Source organism: Astyanax mexicanus, chromosome 15 (genome assembly GCF_023375975.1).
Source record: "Astyanax mexicanus isolate ESR-SI-001 chromosome 15, AstMex3_surface, whole genome shotgun sequence".
NCBI classification, from domain to species: Eukaryota; Metazoa; Chordata; class Actinopteri; order Characiformes; family Acestrorhamphidae; genus Astyanax; species Astyanax mexicanus.
In genome coordinates, this window is record NC_064422.1 from 16,757,361 (window position 1) to 16,779,559 (window position 22,199).

Below are 22,199 nucleotides of genomic sequence, written 5' to 3' on the forward strand. Positions count from 1 at the left end.
TGAAAAGTGGGGCGTGCAATATTATTGGACAATGTTGTATTATTGATGATTCTACCACTGCTCATCTTCTCTGTTTTTCCCGACAGGACCAGTAGCCCCAGTAAGCTGAGTCGGGGCTCCAGTGTAACTGAGCTTCCAACTCCTCGCAGACTGGCCTGGAGGTGCTCTCCTCAGGTACAGGGCATGCTGGCCTCCTCTGCAGAACATCTGCACAGGTGAGATTCAGTGTACAGTGATGACAACCCTGACAAATCTGTCATTAACCTGAATTTGAGATGATAAAAAAATTACACACTCTGATAAATTAAGAGCAGCCTCTTTGAGACTGTAGATTTTTACTACAACCCCAAACCAAAACTTTATTTTGCAAAACAGCCCCAGACTATCACACAATCACACACCTTCCAAAATAATCAAAGTTTCATCAGTCCACAGAGAATTTTTCCAAAAGTCTTTGAGACAAGCCTCAATGTTCTTTTTGCTCAGCAGTGGTTTTCATCTATCCTACATGCTTCATATTTTAAAACTAGTTAGCTTTAGTAATTAGTATGCAATTGGAATGCACCCTTTGCGGAGCGATTCCATAATTTTTAATTTCTCCATTTACAGCTCATTATATCATGAAACCATTTAAGGAAATATAAGAAAGGCTGCATTTCATGTCAAATTTTCTCGGATTTGGGATTGTACATTGGCAGTAGTTTTTTTAACTACTTCACAGCTAAAATATTTACATCGTTGGTATGACTTAAATATAATTAAGCAACAATACACGAGAGGGAATGCTATAATGTGTAATATTGGCACTGTTGTGCTGCAGTCGTAGGCACAGGGCCACGGTTAAAATAGTCCCATTGCTGCTCTGTTTGTAGCTGCGCTGTAAGCGATGCACTGTTGCTAGGTTACAAGTATGTGTCGGAGTAATACTTGGAGAACTTTGGTTAAGGTGTATTACCAGCTAATAATGTCACCCATAGAACGCGTCTCAGCCGATCACATAGCAGGGTCGGAACTAAGTGTGGTATAACATTAATTAAGCAGTGTCCTTACATCATGATTTATGATGATTAATGCAGCAACATACTGAAAACTATTGATGTAATGCAACAGCTCTCTTAAATCTCTCTAAATCACAATCTCTGCACTGTAGGCTGGTGAAGAACCTGGACATGGAGGTGTTCACCTTTGGAGCGTATGGGAAGGAGTTCATTAAGAAGCAGAAGATGAGTCCGGATGCATATGTTCAGGTGGCACTGCAGCTGGCCTTCTACCGGTAAGCAGACAGTTCATACTAGTCACATATCTCTCAAGTTCATACACTTATACAGTATACTCACATGCCATTATTAAAAGCCGTGAGTCCCGTGACTATTGTCATGAGTTGTGGAAGCTAAAGAACACTACACTGACCTGGACCTGTGAGTTGCTTGTCCGTTCACACGAACAATTCGAGCCAGACACAACCGGTCCCCATCATTACCATCCACTGCACTGTGCTGTCTACTGTGGGCAGTAATGCCATAAATATGCACCGAATTGCAGAAACAAAATATCCAGTTCACATTCTGCCCCCACTATTAGATCTCCCTCCAACTCCCATAATTTACCTGGCTTTTAAATTAACACACTGGCCAGTACTGCACCTCGCTCACAAGATAACACCTCACGACTTATACAAGTGTGACCACTGCCAAGCCATCCCCTGAGGTGGTAAACACTTTATGCTGTGACATGACTTTTGGAATGGCTGTGCACTTTTCAGTAGGGAAGCGAAATGATAGAATCATATAATTAAGTCGTTATAGAGTGTAATTATTACCGTATTTTTCACACTATAAGGTGTAATCAATAAATGTCTATGTTCTAGTCTATTTTCACACACAAGGCACATTATACAGGCTAATGATACTCAACGTTCAATGGCAAAAGAGCTAGCGTTTAGCGTGATTAGCAGCTAATGCTAAAACTGTCTTGAATCTCTGGAGGTGCTGGATAACTAAAGTGAAATTCCTGAAACTCCTGAAAGTGGCTTTACTGCTCCTTACAACCTGACTAACAAAATTAATACGTAAGGCGCACCTGATTATACGGTGCACTGGCCACTTTTTCGGGAAAATTAAACGATTTTAATTGAGCCTTAAAGTGCTAAAAATATGGTGATGCTCTTATCATTAGTGCAATAAGATTGCAATTAATCAAATCCTCACAACAATGCTCTAGTAAAAAAAAATTACTTTGGACAGTAGAGACAGTTACTCCAACAAAAGCAGGATAATCTCTTTTTAATACTCTTGATTTCAGAAGAAACATAATTACGACAATTCAGAGTGAATTCAAATGTGTCCAAATACTTTTCTCTTCTTTAACTCTTCTTAAAAAGTACATCGTTCCTTTCATTTTTTTTCTCTCTATCTCAGATGTAACGGCAGAGTCGTCTCCACCTACGAGAGCGCCTCCACCCGCCGATTCCGCGAGGGCCGAGTCGACAACATCCGCTCGGCGACCCCCGAGGCTCTGAGCTTCGTGAAGGCCATGACGGACGAGCGAGCTCCGCTACAGGTGCCTCGTTTTTCTTACTTATCCTCCTATTACTGCGCTTCACTTCTAATCCCGTCCATCACGCTGCGCCGGTAAACGGGTCCCTCGGCCCCTGTCTCCTCCGCTAAACCCAACCACTAATCATATTACAGATTACAGCCCGGCCCAGCCGAGCGGCGGTACTGCGCCGGCTAACGCGGGCGAGCTGGTAATGCCGCACATGATGAGCTCTCACTGTCCATTAATGATAACAAGGAATCACACTGATCTGTAAATTAGACCAATAACCTCGCGCTGACCATAAACAGAGCAGCTGCTGTAATTATCAATTTCAGCGCAACAGGTGGCGCTGCGATTGACTCACACTCTGGTTTCTGTACGAACGCGCTCTCTTTACTTTGTTACAGATCCCCTGAGTAACCAGTCTGATTTCATTCTTTCAGGATCTGGAGAAGATGGAGAGGCTGAGGAGGGCTGTGGACGCTCAGACTAATTACACTAAGCTGGTGAGCATCACACACTCATTCATTCATTATTTCAGTAATGGTGGTACCAGTTTACCTTAACAACAAAAACTACAACAAAAAGAAACAAACTACTCCTCTTCTCTTGCTCCAAATCAGGCCATTACAGGACTGGGAATCGACAATCACTTACTGGGACTTCGGGAGATCGCTAAAGAGCTGAAGATGGAAAGCCCGGAGATTTTCACGGATAAGACGTACCACCTCAGCAACCAGTTCATCCTCTCCACCAGCCAGGTAAGAACAACGGCTTAAAATCTTCACTAATTCATAAACTAGCTTTACGAACACTGCAGTGGCAAAAATCATGGAAAAAAAACTCAAGAAGTAAATATCACACATGATTGATTTGGAATCAGTTACCCGCTATATATATTTTTTTTTTATTATTTTTCAAATTAATTACGACACCAAGTTTGACCCCAACTTCCACTGTAATCTGCCTTAACCTCAACCCACCGCCCTTGTCCATCGTGTAGATTTTACATTTACATTTAAATTGAAGGTATTTAGCAGATGCCCTTATCCAGAGCGACTTATAACAGTGCTTCAGTGTTTACTTTAAGATGTCAATAGTTAGTTTGTAGAGATTAGAATCAAGAGATACACAAAGCTTGATAATGTTTAGAACCCTAGGACTAGTTTAGGAACTCTTTGAAAAGATGAGTCTTCAGTCGGCGTCCAATCCTGAGTGACTGTGCTGTGACTCTGACACCCAGTGGAAATTTGTTCCACCACCTTGGTCCTTTAGCACAGAGGATGTTTTGTCAGGATGTTTTTTTTGTGAGTTTTGAGGGATGGTTAAGAGCTCTTGGTACAAATCTGGGTGTGACCATCAGTGTCATCAAGTAGGAAGGAGCTGGTCTATTTTTGGCTATGTAGGCCAGTGTCAGGGTTTTGAATCTGATGCAGATGCAGCAAAGGAGTCTCCATATTTAGCTGAGGTAAAGCTAGGTGAGGTTTAGCTGTCCACCATTTAATAGTAAAATATCAAAGTAATTTGAATACTTTTAGAAACTCTAAAATGTATCTTTGAAACAGAACAAGGTGACGATTACCTGTTCAACACATCTGCAGTATTGTTGTAATTCCTTATTTCTTTAGAACCATAGTTTTTACATTACAATGATGTAAGCATGAGTAAAAAGACTAAAATTAAGAAAAAAAAAGATAAATAAGAAAAAATAGTAAAGAGTAAAAAAACACTGGTTGACATCTTAGAGTTTAAATTCAGCTTTAAAAAGCAATGCAAACTGGGAGCAGACTGTATTAATTTGCTCTATTGGCTTGGAATTTGGAGTTTGGACGTCAGGATTGCGTTTGTGATTGGGGGAAAAAAAGCTGTCCTAACATTTAAAGCACAGCTCTGTTCTTCAGAGCATCTTCAGATGAAGCCCAAACCATCAGATCTCTGACAGCCTGGCAGAACCAAGTCCACAACTGCATCAGAAGACTAGCTCGATGACGGGCGGCTCACCTGACAGCAGTGTAAAGCTCAGAGTATTCAGACTAACAGTTCTAGTGACCGAGACTTGGTTCTGACTGAAGTGAAGACCAGGAGCTGAAGGATTGACAGGCGGAATGGCAGAAGGAAGGACATAGTTGAGATAAGAGTGACATGTCTGGACTGGGAAGCACCAGCAATGGTGGACGTTGAGTCCTAAAACATTTGACCAGTATGAATATTGGGCACATTTTCCAATTAAAGCTTGGGATCTGATGGCAAAAGTATGTACAGCACAATGTATATCAAAAGTGAGTCATCACAGGTCTAGCGCCTTTGCTGGCTGGTTGCAGTATGATTGTAGCTCCGCCCATCCCAATATATTTCAATGATGAAACAGCCCCACCCATTTTCCATCTTATTTCTCTTCCAAACTGTCTTTCCATCTCCACTGTCTGGGACTTGGTCAGCACTCTTGTCACATGTATTTTCCAAATAGCATTAAACTATCACAGAAGCTCGGGGGTTAAAATGAACATTAGTAGATTCAGTTCCTCTAAGCTCCGTTACTTTATTTGATTCAAATCTAAATGGCTTGGTGACAAACTGGGAATCCAGTGGAAAAATCCACTCTGGTCCTTTTAACTGTACTTTAAACTCAATGAAGACAGTCTGAGACACTCGGGGCCAATCCCAATTCTCTGTTGTACCCCTACCCCTTGTTTTTGAGTGTAACCCCTCTTCCCCCTCTTCCCCTTAGCTATTGAGCTACTACTAGCTACTGAGTCAAACTACTAGCAATCTTTTTTATGCTTAGGATTCGGCCATACAACTTTGAAACTACACGTTAAACTATGGAAATACAGTGGTTATCATAATTTTTAACTAGAAAAAAGCTACTCAAATGTGTGCGTTTCTTTGGTTGTTTGTGCCGTCATCTTGCCAGTGATTCTCTTACCCCTTGGTTTGGAGTGTGCCTCTGAAAAATCTTTATTGTCATATAACCCTAACACTTCGCCCAAATTCTTTAACCCAACATGAATCGGGACACCCCTACTCCTAGGTGTGCACCCACAAAACAGAGGGCTAGGGCTAAGTGGTAGGGCTAAGGTCCTACTACTTCCCTTTACCCCTTCTTTTCAAGTGTAACCCTTCACTTTGGTACAGAGTTACAAGGGGAAGGGGTAAAATCATGCACCCTAAGAATTGGGTTAACACTTCAAGCACCCGATACGGCTACAGCAGCGAAGCACTAAAGTTCAGCAACTTAACTGCTGGTTAACTAGTTAACTTTAGGGCATTGCATGTCTTTAGAAAGGGGGCAGATGGTGTAAAAACTAATTATAAATGTTCATAATGTTCTTAATTATTCTGTAATAAGCAGCTGAAATTAGCTTTGATTAGCTTTGATTTATTCTATTTTTTCATTCCACCTTAAATGCTGCAGCCCCTGCCGTCTGTTGCATCCTTTAAGGTAGCATGGGAAAGTTAGCCAGCTAGCTACTGAGATAAATGACTAGCAATCTTTTTTATGCTTGTTATGGAGAATTCGGCCATAAAACCTTGAAACTACACATTCAACTATGGTAATTTAGTGGTATGGTAATTTTTAATAAGGAAAAAAGCTACTGGAATTTGTTTCTTTTGCCACTTGTGCCGCCATCTTGCCGGTGATTCTCTTATCCCTCGGTTTGAAGTGTGCCTCTGAAAAATCTTTGTATGAAGGGCTAACAAGCCCTATCGCTTCCCATACCCCTTCAGCCTAACAAGAATTGATACATCCCTACCCCTAGGTGTGAACGTGCCAAACATAGGGCTAGGGCTAAGTGGTAGGGCTAAGGGGTGGAATGGGATTGGGCCTTAGTCTGGAAGAAGTTGGCAGGTCTACCAAGTGAGTAGGCTTCATTTCTGATCTCCTGTATTTGTTGTATCGGTTCTTTCAGGTTCCCACTACCGTGGACATGTTCTGCTGTTACGGACCGGTGGTTCCCAACGGTTACGGAGCGTGTTACAACCCTCAGTCAGAGCACATCCTGTTCTGCGTGTCAAGTTTCCGGGAGTGTAGCGCCACCTCGTCGCTGGAGATGATGAAGGCCCTGGAGCTGGCGCTAGTAGACATGAGAGATCTGTGCAATAAATGTAACAGTGCTAGTGTGGAGAAGGGAGGAGCCAGACCAGCAACGCCCAGAATGTGAGTCAGCATCAGAGGAGAATTCCAGCAGGAAGTGTCCTATCAATTTCTGTTACCAAGCTGGCTTGCTTAATTCAGTTTGTTTTTTAAATTTATTTATTCATTCATAAGATCTATTGTTCCTGGCTTGGCCTGCATTTGTTAAAATGACTAATTATGACAAATATGAGCCACATGCATCACAAACAGCATCAGCAACCATAATATCTGAGAGGCAATTCAGATGAGCCTAAATGGTTCCATAAGTTATATTTTATATATTTAAATTAAGGCTATGTGACGTTGAATAAACTTGAAATATGTCATATCCATAAACTTTTCGATCAATACATTTAAATCTACAGGAGTTGGACAATGAAACTGAAACACCTGGTTTTAGACCAAAATAATTTATTGTCCTGACAGACAGTTCTGGTGGAAACAGGAGAGTTGAGGTGCACACTGAATTCTGCTGTGATTTGGGCAGCCGTGGTTTTATATTATTTTGGATACAATCCGGGTTAGCACCCGAACATCCCTTTCAGACAACTTCCTCTTGCGTCCACAGTTAATCCTGTTGGATGTGGTTGGTCCTTCTTGGTGGTATGCTGACATTACCCTGGATACTGTGGCTCTTGATACATCACAAAGACTTGCTGTCTTTGTCACAGATGAGCCAGCAAGACGTGCAACAACAATTTGTCCTCTTTTGAACTCTGGTATGTCACCCATAATGTACAGGTGTTTTCTTGGAACACAATGGACTAAACAGTACTAAACAGAACTAATCTTGACTAATCTGGAGGCTGATAGAATCCTTAGCTGGCAAAACTGGTTATGCTGTAATTGATAGTCCAGTATCTGCTGTTTCATTGTTTTCGCTTCTGAATTCTGAGCCAGCCTCTATCGACCAGCCCACCTGTCCGTCAATCATCCAGTTCTGAATGATGGCTCCCTGCCAATGGGATGTGATTGGTCTTTTATAATCCAGCCACCCAGTGCTTCATCCTCCACTGTAGCTGTCAGTCAGATGTGGTTTGATCAGATTTAGGCTCTGTGAGTGATGTTCACACCGGTCCGTCTAACATATTATGATCACTTCATTAACGCCAACCTGAGTCAGAACTGACCTTCTGGAAAACAGTACTTATGAGCCTTGCTTCATAACACTGATATAACCATGCTATAACATACAGGTAATATGCTGTCAGGAGTCATCATGTCCATTCATAGTATGTAAATATTATAAAATGTAGTATTATATCCAAAATTGAAAGTAATTTAAAGTCATATTGTAAACCTAATGTTTGAATTTTAACCATTTAAATTCTGTACTTCAGAAATATTACAGTAAAATATACAGCCAATTTCTGGCCATTTTAGATGAGAGTAAACTACTGTCAATTCACAGTGAAATTGTAAATTATTTTAATGTAATAAAAAAAAACTAAAAGACAAGTAATGTAAAATTGTAAAATATATAAGGGCCTACTTTAACAATCTACAGGCAAGCCGTCAACCGTTCACCGTACATCTTGATTCAGGACGTGTCAGTGTGTCATTGCTATCATAACGATGGGAAAAGTACATCTTCCACTCAGCCAATCAACCAATCAGTGTGTCAATTGTATTTCCTATAAGAGCCAGGTGCGCTCTGACTTTGGTGGATTGCTATTTTAGGGACGCAGCTACCTGGATGTTTCTCAGCAGAGGAAATAGACCTGCTTGTTTACAATCAATTATTCTATTTATTGTTGATATAAAAGTTTGCATAGCTGTCAAGAGGCATGCACTATGGGTTTGTGCACTGCTGCATGTCCATGTTCAGTTACTCACATTGGGCACACATGCCTCTGTTGATAATTCACTACTAAGATAGCAATGAACATCTATCGGTTGTATTCAGTCAGTGGTGCACCTGTGATTTCCGCTGCTAAGATATTAATACAACAGAAATTTACCTGAATACACCTTATTTTGACCATTGAATGATCTTGTACATGTGTTTGTAAAAATACAAATATACAGTTAAATTGTTCATTTGTAGTATTGCACTTTACAGAACAAAAAAAATAATCGAAAAAAAAAGTAAAAAAAAAAGGCAAATCTGTAAAGAAAACAGTATGACCCCTGTATATCGACAACAAAATAGAAATGTGTCTTAAAATAGAAGCACAGTAATTGATTAAAGTCACTTATATCAGCATTAACTTTAAGCTTAACGTCAATAAAATATATAATTTTTATTGTGACTAAAACCATGTAAAAAAAAAAAAAAAACTTTGAATGTAAATAGATACAAGAGGGAGTACAGAGGGTGTGGCACTGTTTCATAATTGGATATAATCAGTCATAACATCTCATCATATCTTAACATATAATAATCGCCAGGCAAAAAACCCATATCACCAAAACTGCAGAAAAACTACAGAATGATTTTATTCCAAGTCAATTTTTATGGGTCCATTCATCATTAAATTCGAACACAATAAATTCCCATTATGGTAAAAAGTAAAAGAAGAAATACTATATATATATATATATTTTTTTTAATAGCAGCAATGATGTGATATTTGTCGCAACATGTTTATAGCATGGTTATGTAGACTTGCTAAAATTAAATATTACAAATATTATTACAGCTTTACCAGCTTATCAATCCATGTTTTTTTTAACATGATCCGTCCTTTCATGCCATATACAATAAAAATATATTTTCTGCATTTAGATTTTTTTATTACACCATCTTAATGCATAGACAAAAGGGGGAAGGACACATGTATGAGTAATAAGACTGGATAACAATAAGATTTTGGCTTTAATCAAGCAGATCATATGACCATGCTAAAGTGTATAAAGCTATACACTGGATAACAGAATATTATAACCTGACATAACCTACAATTAAGGAGTACAAAGCCTGTATGCATGTATTTAGGTGTATACTGTAGAGATTATAGTGTGTGTATGAGTGTGTGTATAGTAGTAGAAGTAGTGATAGTCGTGTTAGTTACTGTGAATGTAATTAGTGTAGCTGTGTGATGGAATGGAAAGCCATGCTCTCTCTCCTGGGCGAGAGACTCTTACTGTGATCAGCATGTCCAACACTAGATAAACCAACAGAGATATTAATATATATATGTTTATGTTTATGTAATATATTTTACATATTACCATAAAGTTCTGAGATGCTGAGAATATAATAGCTACCAGCCAACAGCATTAGATATCAAATGTTGTAGAATAATGAGAATAAATTCTGTTGCCAGATAGTAAAGTTAGTAAATTGATGCTTTTGATCAGCATCAAATCAGAATCATCATCATCATGTGCCAAAACTTGTAAACAACAACTTTTATATTTTTATCAATATTCTGAATTTCTGAGTGAATATATTTAACTGTATGTGTGCCATAATGTTTCCTGCATAAACGAGTGCGACCTGCCGAATATATGCTGTAAACATCAATAGAAATCACTGATATGATTTGATATGATAATTTTTTGTTGTATAGAAAATAGTATAAAAAAGAAGTATAAAAGTTACTATAACACTTTAAATGCTGTGATCAGAGGGAGAGAAGACTTGCACTTTATGTGAAGAACTATCATACGCAACATTTCAGATTAAAAAAATAGAAATATACTGTATCCATAAATCTAGTATGTATAGTTGAATGTTCCTCACTGTTAAACCGAAATATTATAAAACACATAAAGCAATAAGAGCTATAATAAATTTATATATATATATATATATATATATATATATATATATATATATATATATATATATATATATATATGCTTCTGCATATCTCTCAGACTTCCTGTGACCCGATTCAGTGATTTGAGTGAGAATCAGGGTTGTGCAAGATTTAGAATTTTTGAATTGAATTTAAATCAGTGAATCAATTTGAATTTGAATTGGTTTCACCCTACAGGATGTTGAAATGAATTTGAACTGGAATTACAGGAAGTAAAATTAAATTCCTTGCAATTCAGAGAAATTTGTTCACTTATCACATGTTAGTTTTTCTTCCAAATGGAAGTACAGACACTAACATTTAGCAAACATTCTGTTAATGGTTAGTAATTAGCAATATCTTAAATTCAATATAATCAAATGAACAATGTTTTAGTAATTACAAATATCCTTTATTTAAGGATTTTACAGTGTAAAATTGTTGCATCTAGTGGCCTAAATGTTTGGAGAACTATGTTGAAGACTTGGATAAAACAAGGTATTCTGGGAAATGAAGTGCTGTCCCATAATTTTCCACAATTTTAAAATGTTATTATTTACAAATTACTATTTTTGTATGTTAATTTGTGGTTCATACAGTAATATCTGTATGAAATTTATGTTCGAATCATATGTAATACATACTGTAAAGTTTCTCTGTTAAATACATCTTAATTATGCATTGTCAATCTCTTTGAATTTCATGGAATTCCAATGTGAAGTCCTATAATTCAAATGTGAACTCCAATTCTGTGTCCTGTTTGAAATCTCAATTCAAATTCACTTTTAAGAACTAAATTTGAATTTTCTCTGAATTCTCTCAATTTAGTTCTAAATGTTGTACAACCCTGGTTAGAATAAATATTAAAAAAGGCTCTTCTGTGGCTCAGCAGACTTCGGTTATGTTCAGACTTTGTTTCTCCAATCAGATCTTTCAAAATGACTGTTCACATGACTGTTTTTATTATTTTCAAGTGATCAGATTGGATTTGTGTGCAAAAGAAATGTTGAAATCCAATTTAGGTGTCCATAATTTCTAGGTGTCCAAATCTGATTGCAATCATATTTTAAAGCACCTCCAAATGTGTTTAAGATCTGATTCACAAAAATCAGTATAGCATAAATTAGATTTTGGCTGGGAGTCTGAACATAGCCTAAAGCACTGCCACTATAATCTGAGGATCGTGAGTTCAAATCCAGGACTATGCTGGTTCTCCATCAGCAGCTGGAATCCGAGAGAGCAAAATGTGCCATGCATTCTCTTGGGGAGTAGATGGCGCACTCTCTTCTAATCCCTTCTATTGCGATACTGGGAGGCACAGTTGTCTATTAGCTGATGCATCAAGAGCTGGGTATTCAGCACTTTCCTCAGAGCAGTGTTTCCAATTTGTGATGCAGTTGGAAAAGAGGCGGGGTCTGACTTTACATAGTCACAGCTAGGAGTAGGAAATTTGTCTTATTTAATATGGAGAGGTCATCAAATAGAAGATAAACATAAATAAATAATAGTCAAATATAAATCACTATTTTCTTAATGTGGTGGTGCTGCTGCAGTAATGTACAGTTTAAACGATGTTCACTGTAAACTCTGTATACTGTCTGTGGGTGAATACTGTGTGATAAACTCTGTAGTGTACTGTACCCTTCACTGTGAGACATATTAACAAAAGCTCTGGGTGATATTTGTTTACCTAAAATGTATTTATTTACTTATTTATTGGTTTGTTTATGTATTTGTTTCTGAAATATATATTATTTTACGTACAAAAACAAATGTATACATGTTATGCATCAAACGTTCCTGGTCTTTAAGTAATTGTTGTTATCTAATCTTGTTAGTTCACCTGTTGTTTAATTTGTTTTGTTTAATAAGTCGTTATTTTGAGTGCGATTGCTGTTAAATATCAATATAACGTCTGATTGATGTCTGAATGTCTGTTTGATGGGTTATTGTCACGTATGTGTTGATTAATGCAAACTAACCAAATAGCTGTTTATTTTTATAAGTTCAACATTGTGCGTTTGGATTATATTAGAGAATATGTTTTATTTTTGAATTAAATGAAGATATCAGAGTTTATCTTGTACTTTAGATCTACAGAGAGAAATAAAAAATATATATATGTACATGTATATTCCCAAATAAACCAGTTTATCAGACTCCTCCAATACAGACTCCTGTGTTCTTTTTTAGTACTGTATATTGTTTTACCTTTGCAGTGTTTATCAGTGGGTTTAGAAACAGCTTCTTCCCACAGGCTATCAGGCTGCCAAATAATGAATAAAATATTGTGACCCACCTTTTTGTTTCCACGTAAATTCATTTTTTTAGCTCTTTGTAGCACTTTTGTAGTTCTATAATTACAGACTGTAGTACTGTATCTGTTTTTCTTTGTACTTTATTATCATCCTCTTTTCACCCTGTTTTTTCTATGACAGCACCCTCAGAACCAACACAGAACAGCTATTATTTATGTGATGGTGGTGTCATGGTGGTGTTGTGTTAGTAATATGTGTTGTGCTGGGGTGAGTGAATATGAGAATATGAATATGAAGTCTAGATCTTATTAAAACAGATGCAGTTAAACATAAATATAGTAAAAATAAAGAAGATCTTCTTGTTCTTGTTGGAAAAAGATGAGATCTTGCACCCAAGTGGATGTGTTCAATTCCATCAGCAGCTCACCTGATTAACCATCATTAAGCTCTGACTTACCAAATTTATTTTTATTATATATATATTTATTTTATTGTATACATCCTATTACATACCTATTACAAAATTCTATTTAATTCTACTGTTATCTTAATAAAAAGTCTGACATCCTTTTATTATATAGATATATAGATAGATAGTTAGATAGATAGATATATAGTGTATATGTATAGATAATACACTTATCTAAAGAATTTTAGTGCTGTATTGTGTTTAAAGGCGAAAACTGGATCTTCGGTGATGACGGGTAAAGAACAGCTTGTTTAAGGCTAAAATAAAAAGCCTTTTCATTCACATCTGACACAAGTGTGTGTGTGTGTGTGTGTGAGGGGGTGGGGCAGTGGTCAAACAGGTCAAGGATGTTGCTGAACTAAGACTGATGTTTAAAATCCTTGAAATGTCAAACTGGACAGCGTTTCTGACCCACTCCAACTCTCAGCACTCCAACTCTCAGCACGCCTCAGACCGGCAATCAGGAGCTGCGGGGTGCTGATTGTCTGATTGTGTGGATCAGCTTGAGGCTGGACATCAGCAAAACATGCTCAGGGTGAGGAAACGTGAGAAATCTGCACTGTAAAGAAGATCAAATTTAAGTTTTAGCCAACTGTACTATATAATTCAATATGTGCAGCTGTACAATTTAACACAATTGCTTACAGGATGTAGCCAATTTCTATCTATGTAAAACGTATCTATCAAATGTTTTTAATGCTGTTAGCATTTATTAGTTTCTGTGCTAGTGTTCATGCTAATATTTATGCTAGTGTTTTATTTATGCTAGAGTTCATGCTAGTGTTTCATGCTAATGTTTATGATATAAGTTTGTTTATGCTTGTTTCATGCTAATATTTATTGCTAATGTTTTGTTTATGCTGGTATTCATGCTAATATTTATGCTAGTGTTTTATTTATGCTAGTGTTTGTGCAAGTATTTCTTGCTTATTTATGCTGGTGTTTTGTTTATGCTAGTGTTTCATGCTAATATTTATGCTAGTATTTTGTGTATGCTAGTGTTCACACTAGTGTTTCATGCTAATATTTATGCTAGTGTTTGTGCTAATGTTTCATGCTACTATTTATTGCTAGTGTTTTGTTTATGCTAGTTTTTCATGCTAGATTTTCATGCTAGTGTTTTATGCAAATGTTTGCTAGTGTTTCATGCTAATATTTATCCTAGTGCTCTGTTTGTGCTAGTGTTTCATGCTAATTTTTGTTTTGTTTATGTCAGGGTTCATGGTACTCCCCATGCTAGTGTCCATATCGTTATGCTAGCATAAAGAGTAGACTAAACACAAGTGGGAACACTAGTATGAACATAACACTAGCATAAATCTTAGCATCACACACTATCATTAACAATAGCCTGCTAGTCATAATGCTAGTCCTGAGGTCTGTGTTACTGCTTGGTTGAGACTGGGTCCACCACCTAATCTGGACACTATAATATCTGGACTAACTGACCACCAACAGTGTGGAGCTAACTAAGAGGGGTTTCCAATAAAGTGGCCAGGGGAGTTTAAAAAGCAACTTATTTGAGCTGCACAGAGGAGCCAGAGGAGCCAGAGGAACAGGATGGAGGTGAGTGTTTGGTCAATAGCTCCAAGGCCCTCCTACAGATTTGGGTTCTGGAACATTTCTGCTGATGTGTTTGTGCCACGCTCTCTCACAGGGTTATCAGCCCACTCCCGCTGCCAGGTATTGACCCACCCCTCGACTGGATACACCCCAACCCCCACCCCAGACCGCTGTTTATTATCTTTAGCCTCGTAGAGAGCAGTGAGCACAGTATAATCAGAGCAGTGATTAACCCTTCACACTCCACAGCCCTGAATTTAGGATTGCTCGTCCATCCATAGACAATAGTTATATGGATCTATAACAATAATATGGCTGTCACTGTTTTTAGCATTAACACACAATAAATTTGTAATAAGTAATGCATTATTATTTTAACGCAAATTAAATATGCCACCAAGTCTGACCCAAACTCCTGCCGTAATCTGCCCCACCCCCACCCAAAGCTCAGATTTTTTTCTGGCTAAATCACTGAAAAAAGCTCCAACACAGACAACACAATGACAGAGGAGACATCCCCTGGCGTGCGGTGTCCACCTGTAATGCTCTGGACCCAGTCTCAGTTCAGACTTCCAGCTCTGACCCAGATGGTGAGCATTGGGGTAGGTGAAACACGAAGCACAGGGAGCGGATAGGACCCTCAGACACATTCTGGTGGTATTTCACTAATGCAGCACCAAATCATGTTTATGACGTTACTTACAGAAATAAAAGAAATAAAAGAAAGGAGCAAGGCCCAGTGGTCTCCATGGTACAGTACAACACACACTTTAGTTCTCTGCGCTCTCTTAGCGTGAGAAGCTCTTAAAGGGACAGTGTACACTTTAATGAATACTGGCTGTTACATATTTTCTCCAGGCCATTTAAATGGTCATTCCCCATTGTGAGCATGGGTGCAATTTCAAACACTTACTGAGATTTTTATACTCAGCAAATTAATTTCTAATTTCTAATTCAGAAATCCTTACTGACCAAGCTGAGATATTTACAATACAATACAATAAAGTAAAAAAAGTTTTCTCTATCCAATTTTTCATGCATTCTTTATTCCAGCGCCCCACGTTTGTTTTACCTCCTCTCAAACATACAAATATACACTAGTATTTTAACTGACAACTGACACTAATATAAATGTACTTCATTTTTAAATTGAAACACCAGACAGATAGGGGTGACGCTTGCCAAATAAAAGGTAAAGACTGGTTTATTTACAGAGCCGTAAACAGGATAACACAACCAGATAACAGATCGAACAGAATAAACAGAAGACGTAGTACAGGAAACAGTCCAAGATCCAAAGCCAGAGAGACAGTCCGATAATACAACAAATCCGATAAGGGCAAAGACAAAAGGCAAAATCCGTAATACAGGAAAAAGGGTCATAACAAAAGGGCAGTCAGAAAAGGGTTTGGAAAAACGCTCAGTACGCAACATGAGTGGGCAATACCTCGCAAGGAATATATGCTAACAGAACCCTATATATACAAAACATAGAATTACTATGAACCGGAACAACTTAGAACACAGGTGACTCTGAACAGGGGAGCGTAACGCGATTGGGTGAAGGTGAGCGGCTGACAGAGACGTCATCACCAGTGGGTTCATGGGAAATGGAGTTCGGGAGTGTGAAAGGAGAGACTGGAGACGTAACATAAATTTCTTACATTCATTCTTTTATTTGCATTTCATTATCCACAATAGAAACGTGTGTCTTAAGAAAAAGTCTGATTAATCACAATAAATCGCAGAATCATATTGTCATGATTAATCAGATTTGTTTAATTTGTTTAATTTAATTAATTTAATTACATTTGCTTAGTTTCCATATTTTTCTCACTATAAGACTCACTTAAAATCCTGTACTTTTCCCAAAAATCATCTGGTGCATCTTAAGTATGAATTACACCAGTCAGGTTGTAAGAAGCAGTAAAGCCACTATGCTGTAGTCGCTAATATTTTAGCTGCTTACCTTGCTAAGCGCTAACAATTTTCCATTCAGAGGTGAGTATATTGGCCTGTAGCCTGCTGCTAAACCTGGCTAGCACTGCTGGAGCAACATTAACATTATCCGCTAACCGCAGCGTTAGCTCTTTCACCGTTCAAAGGTGAGTATTATCACATTGTAGCTTGTTTGTTTACCTTGTTACAACATGCTACGTGAGACGAACAGCTAGCTAATATCTTTCTGGATTACTGGGGCATTCAGAGTTACTCAGTGTAGTGCTGTTGGGCCACATTAGCCGCTAACCGCAACTAGCCTTAGTGGAAATTTGGAAATCTAATCTGTAAATAAATGGAAGTGCTTTACTCACTTAAATAAACAGTTTTCAGGAGAGAAATCTGTGTAGATTTACATCCAGTATTTATTTGACTTTATAAGATTTTTATTATTACAGTTTGGTTTACTTTAATTATCTTAGCTGTACTAAACTTAGTTACCCCCCACCACCCACCAGCAAAACCTGCTAAATTAGAAGGAAAACATGGTGACACTCCAGTTCCTTACTAGTGTTGCATAATGCGCCTTATAATCCAGTGCGCATTATGTATGAAAATAGACCAGAAATGTGATGTTTATTGATAGTGTGCCTTTAAGCAGGTGCGCCATATAGTGCAAAAAAATACAGTTTGTTTGCAAAATAACAGCTATGATAAACCATGTATAAAAAGTCCTCATCTTTAAATTTAGCAGTTCATTATTAGGATATACTATACCGTTAGGCTGAAAAGACATAACACTACACATTTCTATCTAAAAGGCTGACGGGCACCCATAGATTTGCGTTCATTTAGATACATTATCAGAATGTCTTGATCCAGAGGGCACATCATTACAATATATTACAAGAAAGGATACTTTAATGGGCACTTTTCCCTAGCAAGAAGGGTAAACAATAGAGCACTTTATCTGTTTTTTTTTTTGCCTGTACAGAAACCAGCACATTAGTAATGCATTTATAACCACTGGTCCTTTTTATATCCCAGTTTAGATATCTTGTTCATTTTTAATGCTGCATATATTGTATACATACTGTGGTGTGAAAAAGTGTTTGCCAACGTACAGATTTTTTTTGTTTTTGCATTTTTGTCATACTTACATTTTTCAGATTATCAAACAAACTTTAATATCAGACAAAGATAACCTGAGTAAATAATAAAAAGCACTTGTAAAATCTGTAGACCTGTAAAATCAAGAAATCACCTGTCTGACATCATGAAGCAGATAAAATATCAAAAAAATTATACCAAAATTCAAAGTTACAGGGGTCGGACAATGAAACTGAAACACCTGGTTTTAGACTACAATAATTAATTGTCCTGACGGACAGTTCTGGTGGAAACAGGAGAGTTGAGGTGCACATTGAATTCTGCCGTGATTTGGGCAGCCGTGGTTTTATGTTTTTTGGATACAATCCGGGTTAGCACCTGAACATCCCTTTCAGACAGCTTCCTCTTGCATCCACAGTTAATCCTGTTTAATGTGCTTCGTCCTTCTTGGTGGTATGCTGACATCCCCCTGGATACTGTGGCTCTTGATGCATCACAAAGACTTGCTGTCTTTGTCACAGATGCGCCAGCAAAACGTGCACCAACAATTTGTCCTCTTGGAACTCTGTTATGTCACCCATAATGTTGTGTGCATTGCAATATTTTGAGCAAAACTGTGCTCTTACCCTGCTAATTGAACCTTTACACTCTGCTCTTACTGGTGCAATGTGCATCATGAAGCCATGAAACCTCCCACACTAAAATGACAGGTGTTTCAATTTCATGGTCCAACCCCTGTAGATGAGAAAAGAAAGTCAACATATATCAGTCTGCAGAAGGTTACAAAGCTGGAGGCTTTTCAGGAATGGCGGCCGATTTAAATTATTCCAAAAGAGCATGGACAACTCATCCAGGAGATCACAAAAGAACCCAGAATAACATTTAAAGAACTACAGGTCTCACTTACCTCAGTTAATGTCAGTGTTAATGATTTAATAATAAGAAAGAGACTGGTTAAATGGTCTCCATGGAAGAGTTCCAATGCAAAAAAAAACCACTGCTGACCAAATAGAACACAACAGCCCATCTCACATTTACCAAAAGAACATCCTGATGATCCCCAGGACTTTGGGTAAATATTTTTTGGACTGACGTGACAAAAGTGGAATGTTTTGGAAGATGTGTATCCAGTTACATCTGGTATAAAACTAACACACAATTTCAGAAAAAGAACATCATAATGAATGTAAAACATGGTGGTGGTAGTGTGATGGTCTGGGGCTGCTTTGCTGCTTCAGGGCCTTACCAAGGTTCTGTAATAGATGGTACCAGAAATTCTGCTGTTTTCCAGACAATCCTGAAGAAGAATATCCGGCCATCTGTTCGTGACCTCAAGCTCAGGTGTACTTGGGTTCTGCAGCAGGACAATGATCCAAAACAAACAAACAAAAAGTCCACCTCTGAATGGCTTAAAAAAACAATAAAGGTTTTGTAGTAGCCTAGAGAAAATCTGATTAAGATGCTGTGGCTGACCTTAAACAGGAGGTTAATGCTTGAAAACCCACCAATGTGTCTGAATTAAAACAATTCTGTAAAGAAGTGTGGAACAAAATTCCTCCACAGAGATGTGAAAGACTCATTGCCAGTTATCAGTAAAGCTTGATTGCAGTTGTTACCGCCAAGGGTGCTGCAACCAAGTTATTAATATGACCCAGCATTAAAAATATTGCACATTCGGCTAAAAAAGAAAAATCAAGATTATTATTTCCCAATAAGATTTCTCAAGATGTGTACTGTTTTATAGTTTGTACAAGCAAAAAATATTAAAAAGTTGCAGAAGCTTATTAGATTTTTGACCAAAACATGGTAAAATTAATGTAGATATCAAAAATGTGTTAATACTTTTAGATCAGTGAAGACAAACTTGAAGAGTTTATGATCTCTTGTGGAAAATAACAATGTCTGATGTGTGACCGTGTCCTTTAATTACCTTGTAATTATAGGAAAGGGTGTTCAAACTATCCAAAACTGTTTAAACTGTTCAAAAACTGTTCAAAATATCAGAAAATTAGCATGGGGTCTAAACAGATCAGTACAGCATGGGCTTAAAAACCAGTTGGTTCCACAGTATAAAAGAGGACAAAATGTGCTCTAACAAAACATTTTTATTAAACATTAAAGGGTTAAAATGAACAAATTGGAACACTGAAGGTTTAAATAACCAAAGGAACCACTTGACCGACTAAAATCTGTATTCCATATTTAGAAGCAAATGATTAGCTGCTGTCATTCAGCTCTCCAAGGCTGAAGGTCGGACACTTCTTACACTGATTGGGACAATTGTTATATAAATTCGATAACAATAGAGCGTCTCTATCCTGAAGACATAATAGAGCTCTGAAGAGGAACCTTGACTACAAAAAGCTCAGAATGGATTTCCACCGAACGCTTTATCAGCATCTACAGGTTCTTAAGAAGCGAACTAATACTAACCGCTGTCCACATAATGGCCAATTATCTCTGGGCGTCTTAAGAGAATCCAGAACTCACTGAGAAAGCTCACTCACTGTGTCTGTTTCCATTCTCTCTCGTCCCTCTCAGAGACTAATTAATGCTTATCATGCATAAATATTTTAATGAGTGTTGGGAACACATCCCGTAGTGACATTTTACTTCCAAAACACGTTAAAAACAAACGCGTTCCTCCGAGCCGGACCGCTTTCCAGCTGTTGACATTTTTGAAGGGGAAAACAGAAATAAAGACAGAAATAAAGAAATGAAAAAAAAAAAGATAAGGATGAAAATTGGATTCAAAAGGGAAGATCAGCAGCTCTTTGGAGTGCCAGTCCTAAAAATCTTTCAATTAAAGTTGGCAAAGGCAGACAGTTTCCATTACCCAGCAGCTCTGATAATGACCAGGCTGGCATTTCTGAGAGAGATGTTCTGGAAGGGAGACTGGTTACCTGTCTCCGTTTTACACGCGCTGACTGGGCCCTAATTGGCTGTGGACTGGGAGCCATTAGCTAATGGCTCTGAGAATACGCCCGGAACTACAAGTGCTACCCCTCGCTACACCTACACCCCCGCCATCCGTCTAAAAGTCACAATTTTGGGCACCTTGTAGTCCACCCATGCTCTCGTTTCTTGTTCTGTCCGTCAATAAAGTAATTTAAAACTTCCGGAAATGTTTTCTTTTAGCTTTAAATGTCATCAATTTCCTAAATTGCGCTCCTGAAATAGCAAGTCTGTCAAGAGTCTAGACTAAGAGTCAAATCTCTGCAAGATCTGATGAGGCAGCGTTTCTCAGTTAACTGGATAATAAATACAAGCAGGAGCAACGCTAATCTTTAACTTTTAGTTTTATGAACAGTTAAGATGGCTAGAGTAGTATAAAAGTATAAAAGTAGTTGATAATTATCAACTAACCCCATCAATTCCCTTCCAAAAATGTCATATATGTACTTATGAATACTAATGAAATATATGGCCAAATAAAGTTAAAACACATATGTGGAAACAATTTCTTATACAGTACCAGTTAGAAATATGGACACACCAGCTGTGTCTTGTTTTGTGTTGTGTTGTGAAGAAATACAGTTGGTATACATAGTCCTGAATAGTCCTATTTAAGTTCTAATCCATGTTTTAATCTATATTTTGTCAAGAACTACTAAACTAAGTAAAAAAAAAACGACCGTAAGAAATGAAGGTCAGTCAATTTTAAATAAAAAGAAAATCCAGAGTTTAGAAAGTATCCTCAAGTTCAGTGGCAAATATGATCAAAACCAGTTATGATGAAACTGGCTCTCATCAGGACCACTCCGTGAAAGGAAGACCAAGGGCTACTTCTGTTGCACAAAATAAGTTCATCAGCCACAGAAGTTACCAGCTTTAGAAATACATAATTTATATATATTTTTACAACTAATGTTGCAAGAAAGCAGCTTAGTTGTTAATTAGTTGTAACCAATAAAATTCCTAAAATTCCTCACTGGGTGAGAAAGAAAGATTGGGAGGAGACTCACAGACACATCCTCTTCTAATGAAGTAGCAATTATAGATAATTGATGCAAATTCACATCTTCACTCTTTACATAATGTTCTCACCACAAAAAATAAATAAATAAATAAAAATAAAAATATTGAGTTTCTTTGATTTTACCAAATTAACAACCTCTGGAATAGAGAATCAAGATGAAGCTGGATGATCACAAGCCATCAAATCAACTGCTTGAATATTTGCACCAGGAGTAAAGGCATACCGTTATCCAAAAGCAGTGTGTAAAACTGGTGGAGCAGAACATGCCAAGATGCATAAAAACTGTGATTAAAAAACAGGGTTAATAGGAACTTTTTTTTTTTTTGTAATATTTGAGGTCTGAAAGTTCCGCATTTTTTTGCTATTTCAGCCATTTCTCATTTTCTGCAAATAAATGCTCTAAATGTTGTCTGTAGTTTATAGAATAAAACAACAATGTTCATTTTACTCAAACATATAC

General features: G+C 37.5%; 1 protein-coding gene across 1 annotated transcript in view; it reads left to right on the plus strand.

Moving 5' to 3' along the window:
* LOC103043285 (choline O-acetyltransferase) overlaps positions 1-10,439 on the plus strand; it is a 38,358-nt gene extending 27,919 nt beyond the window's left edge. The window contains exons 10-15 of the mRNA XM_022666062.2: positions 87-215; positions 1,151-1,273; positions 2,418-2,559; positions 2,982-3,044; positions 3,162-3,299; positions 6,450-10,439. Coding sequence (XP_022521783.2) covers positions 87-215; positions 1,151-1,273; positions 2,418-2,559; positions 2,982-3,044; positions 3,162-3,299; positions 6,450-6,701 — 847 coding nt within the window. The 3' untranslated portion in view covers positions 6,702-10,439. The remainder of the gene's footprint in view (positions 1-86; positions 216-1,150; positions 1,274-2,417; positions 2,560-2,981; positions 3,045-3,161; positions 3,300-6,449) is intronic.
* The last annotated feature ends 11,760 nt before the right edge of the window (positions 10,440-22,199 follow it).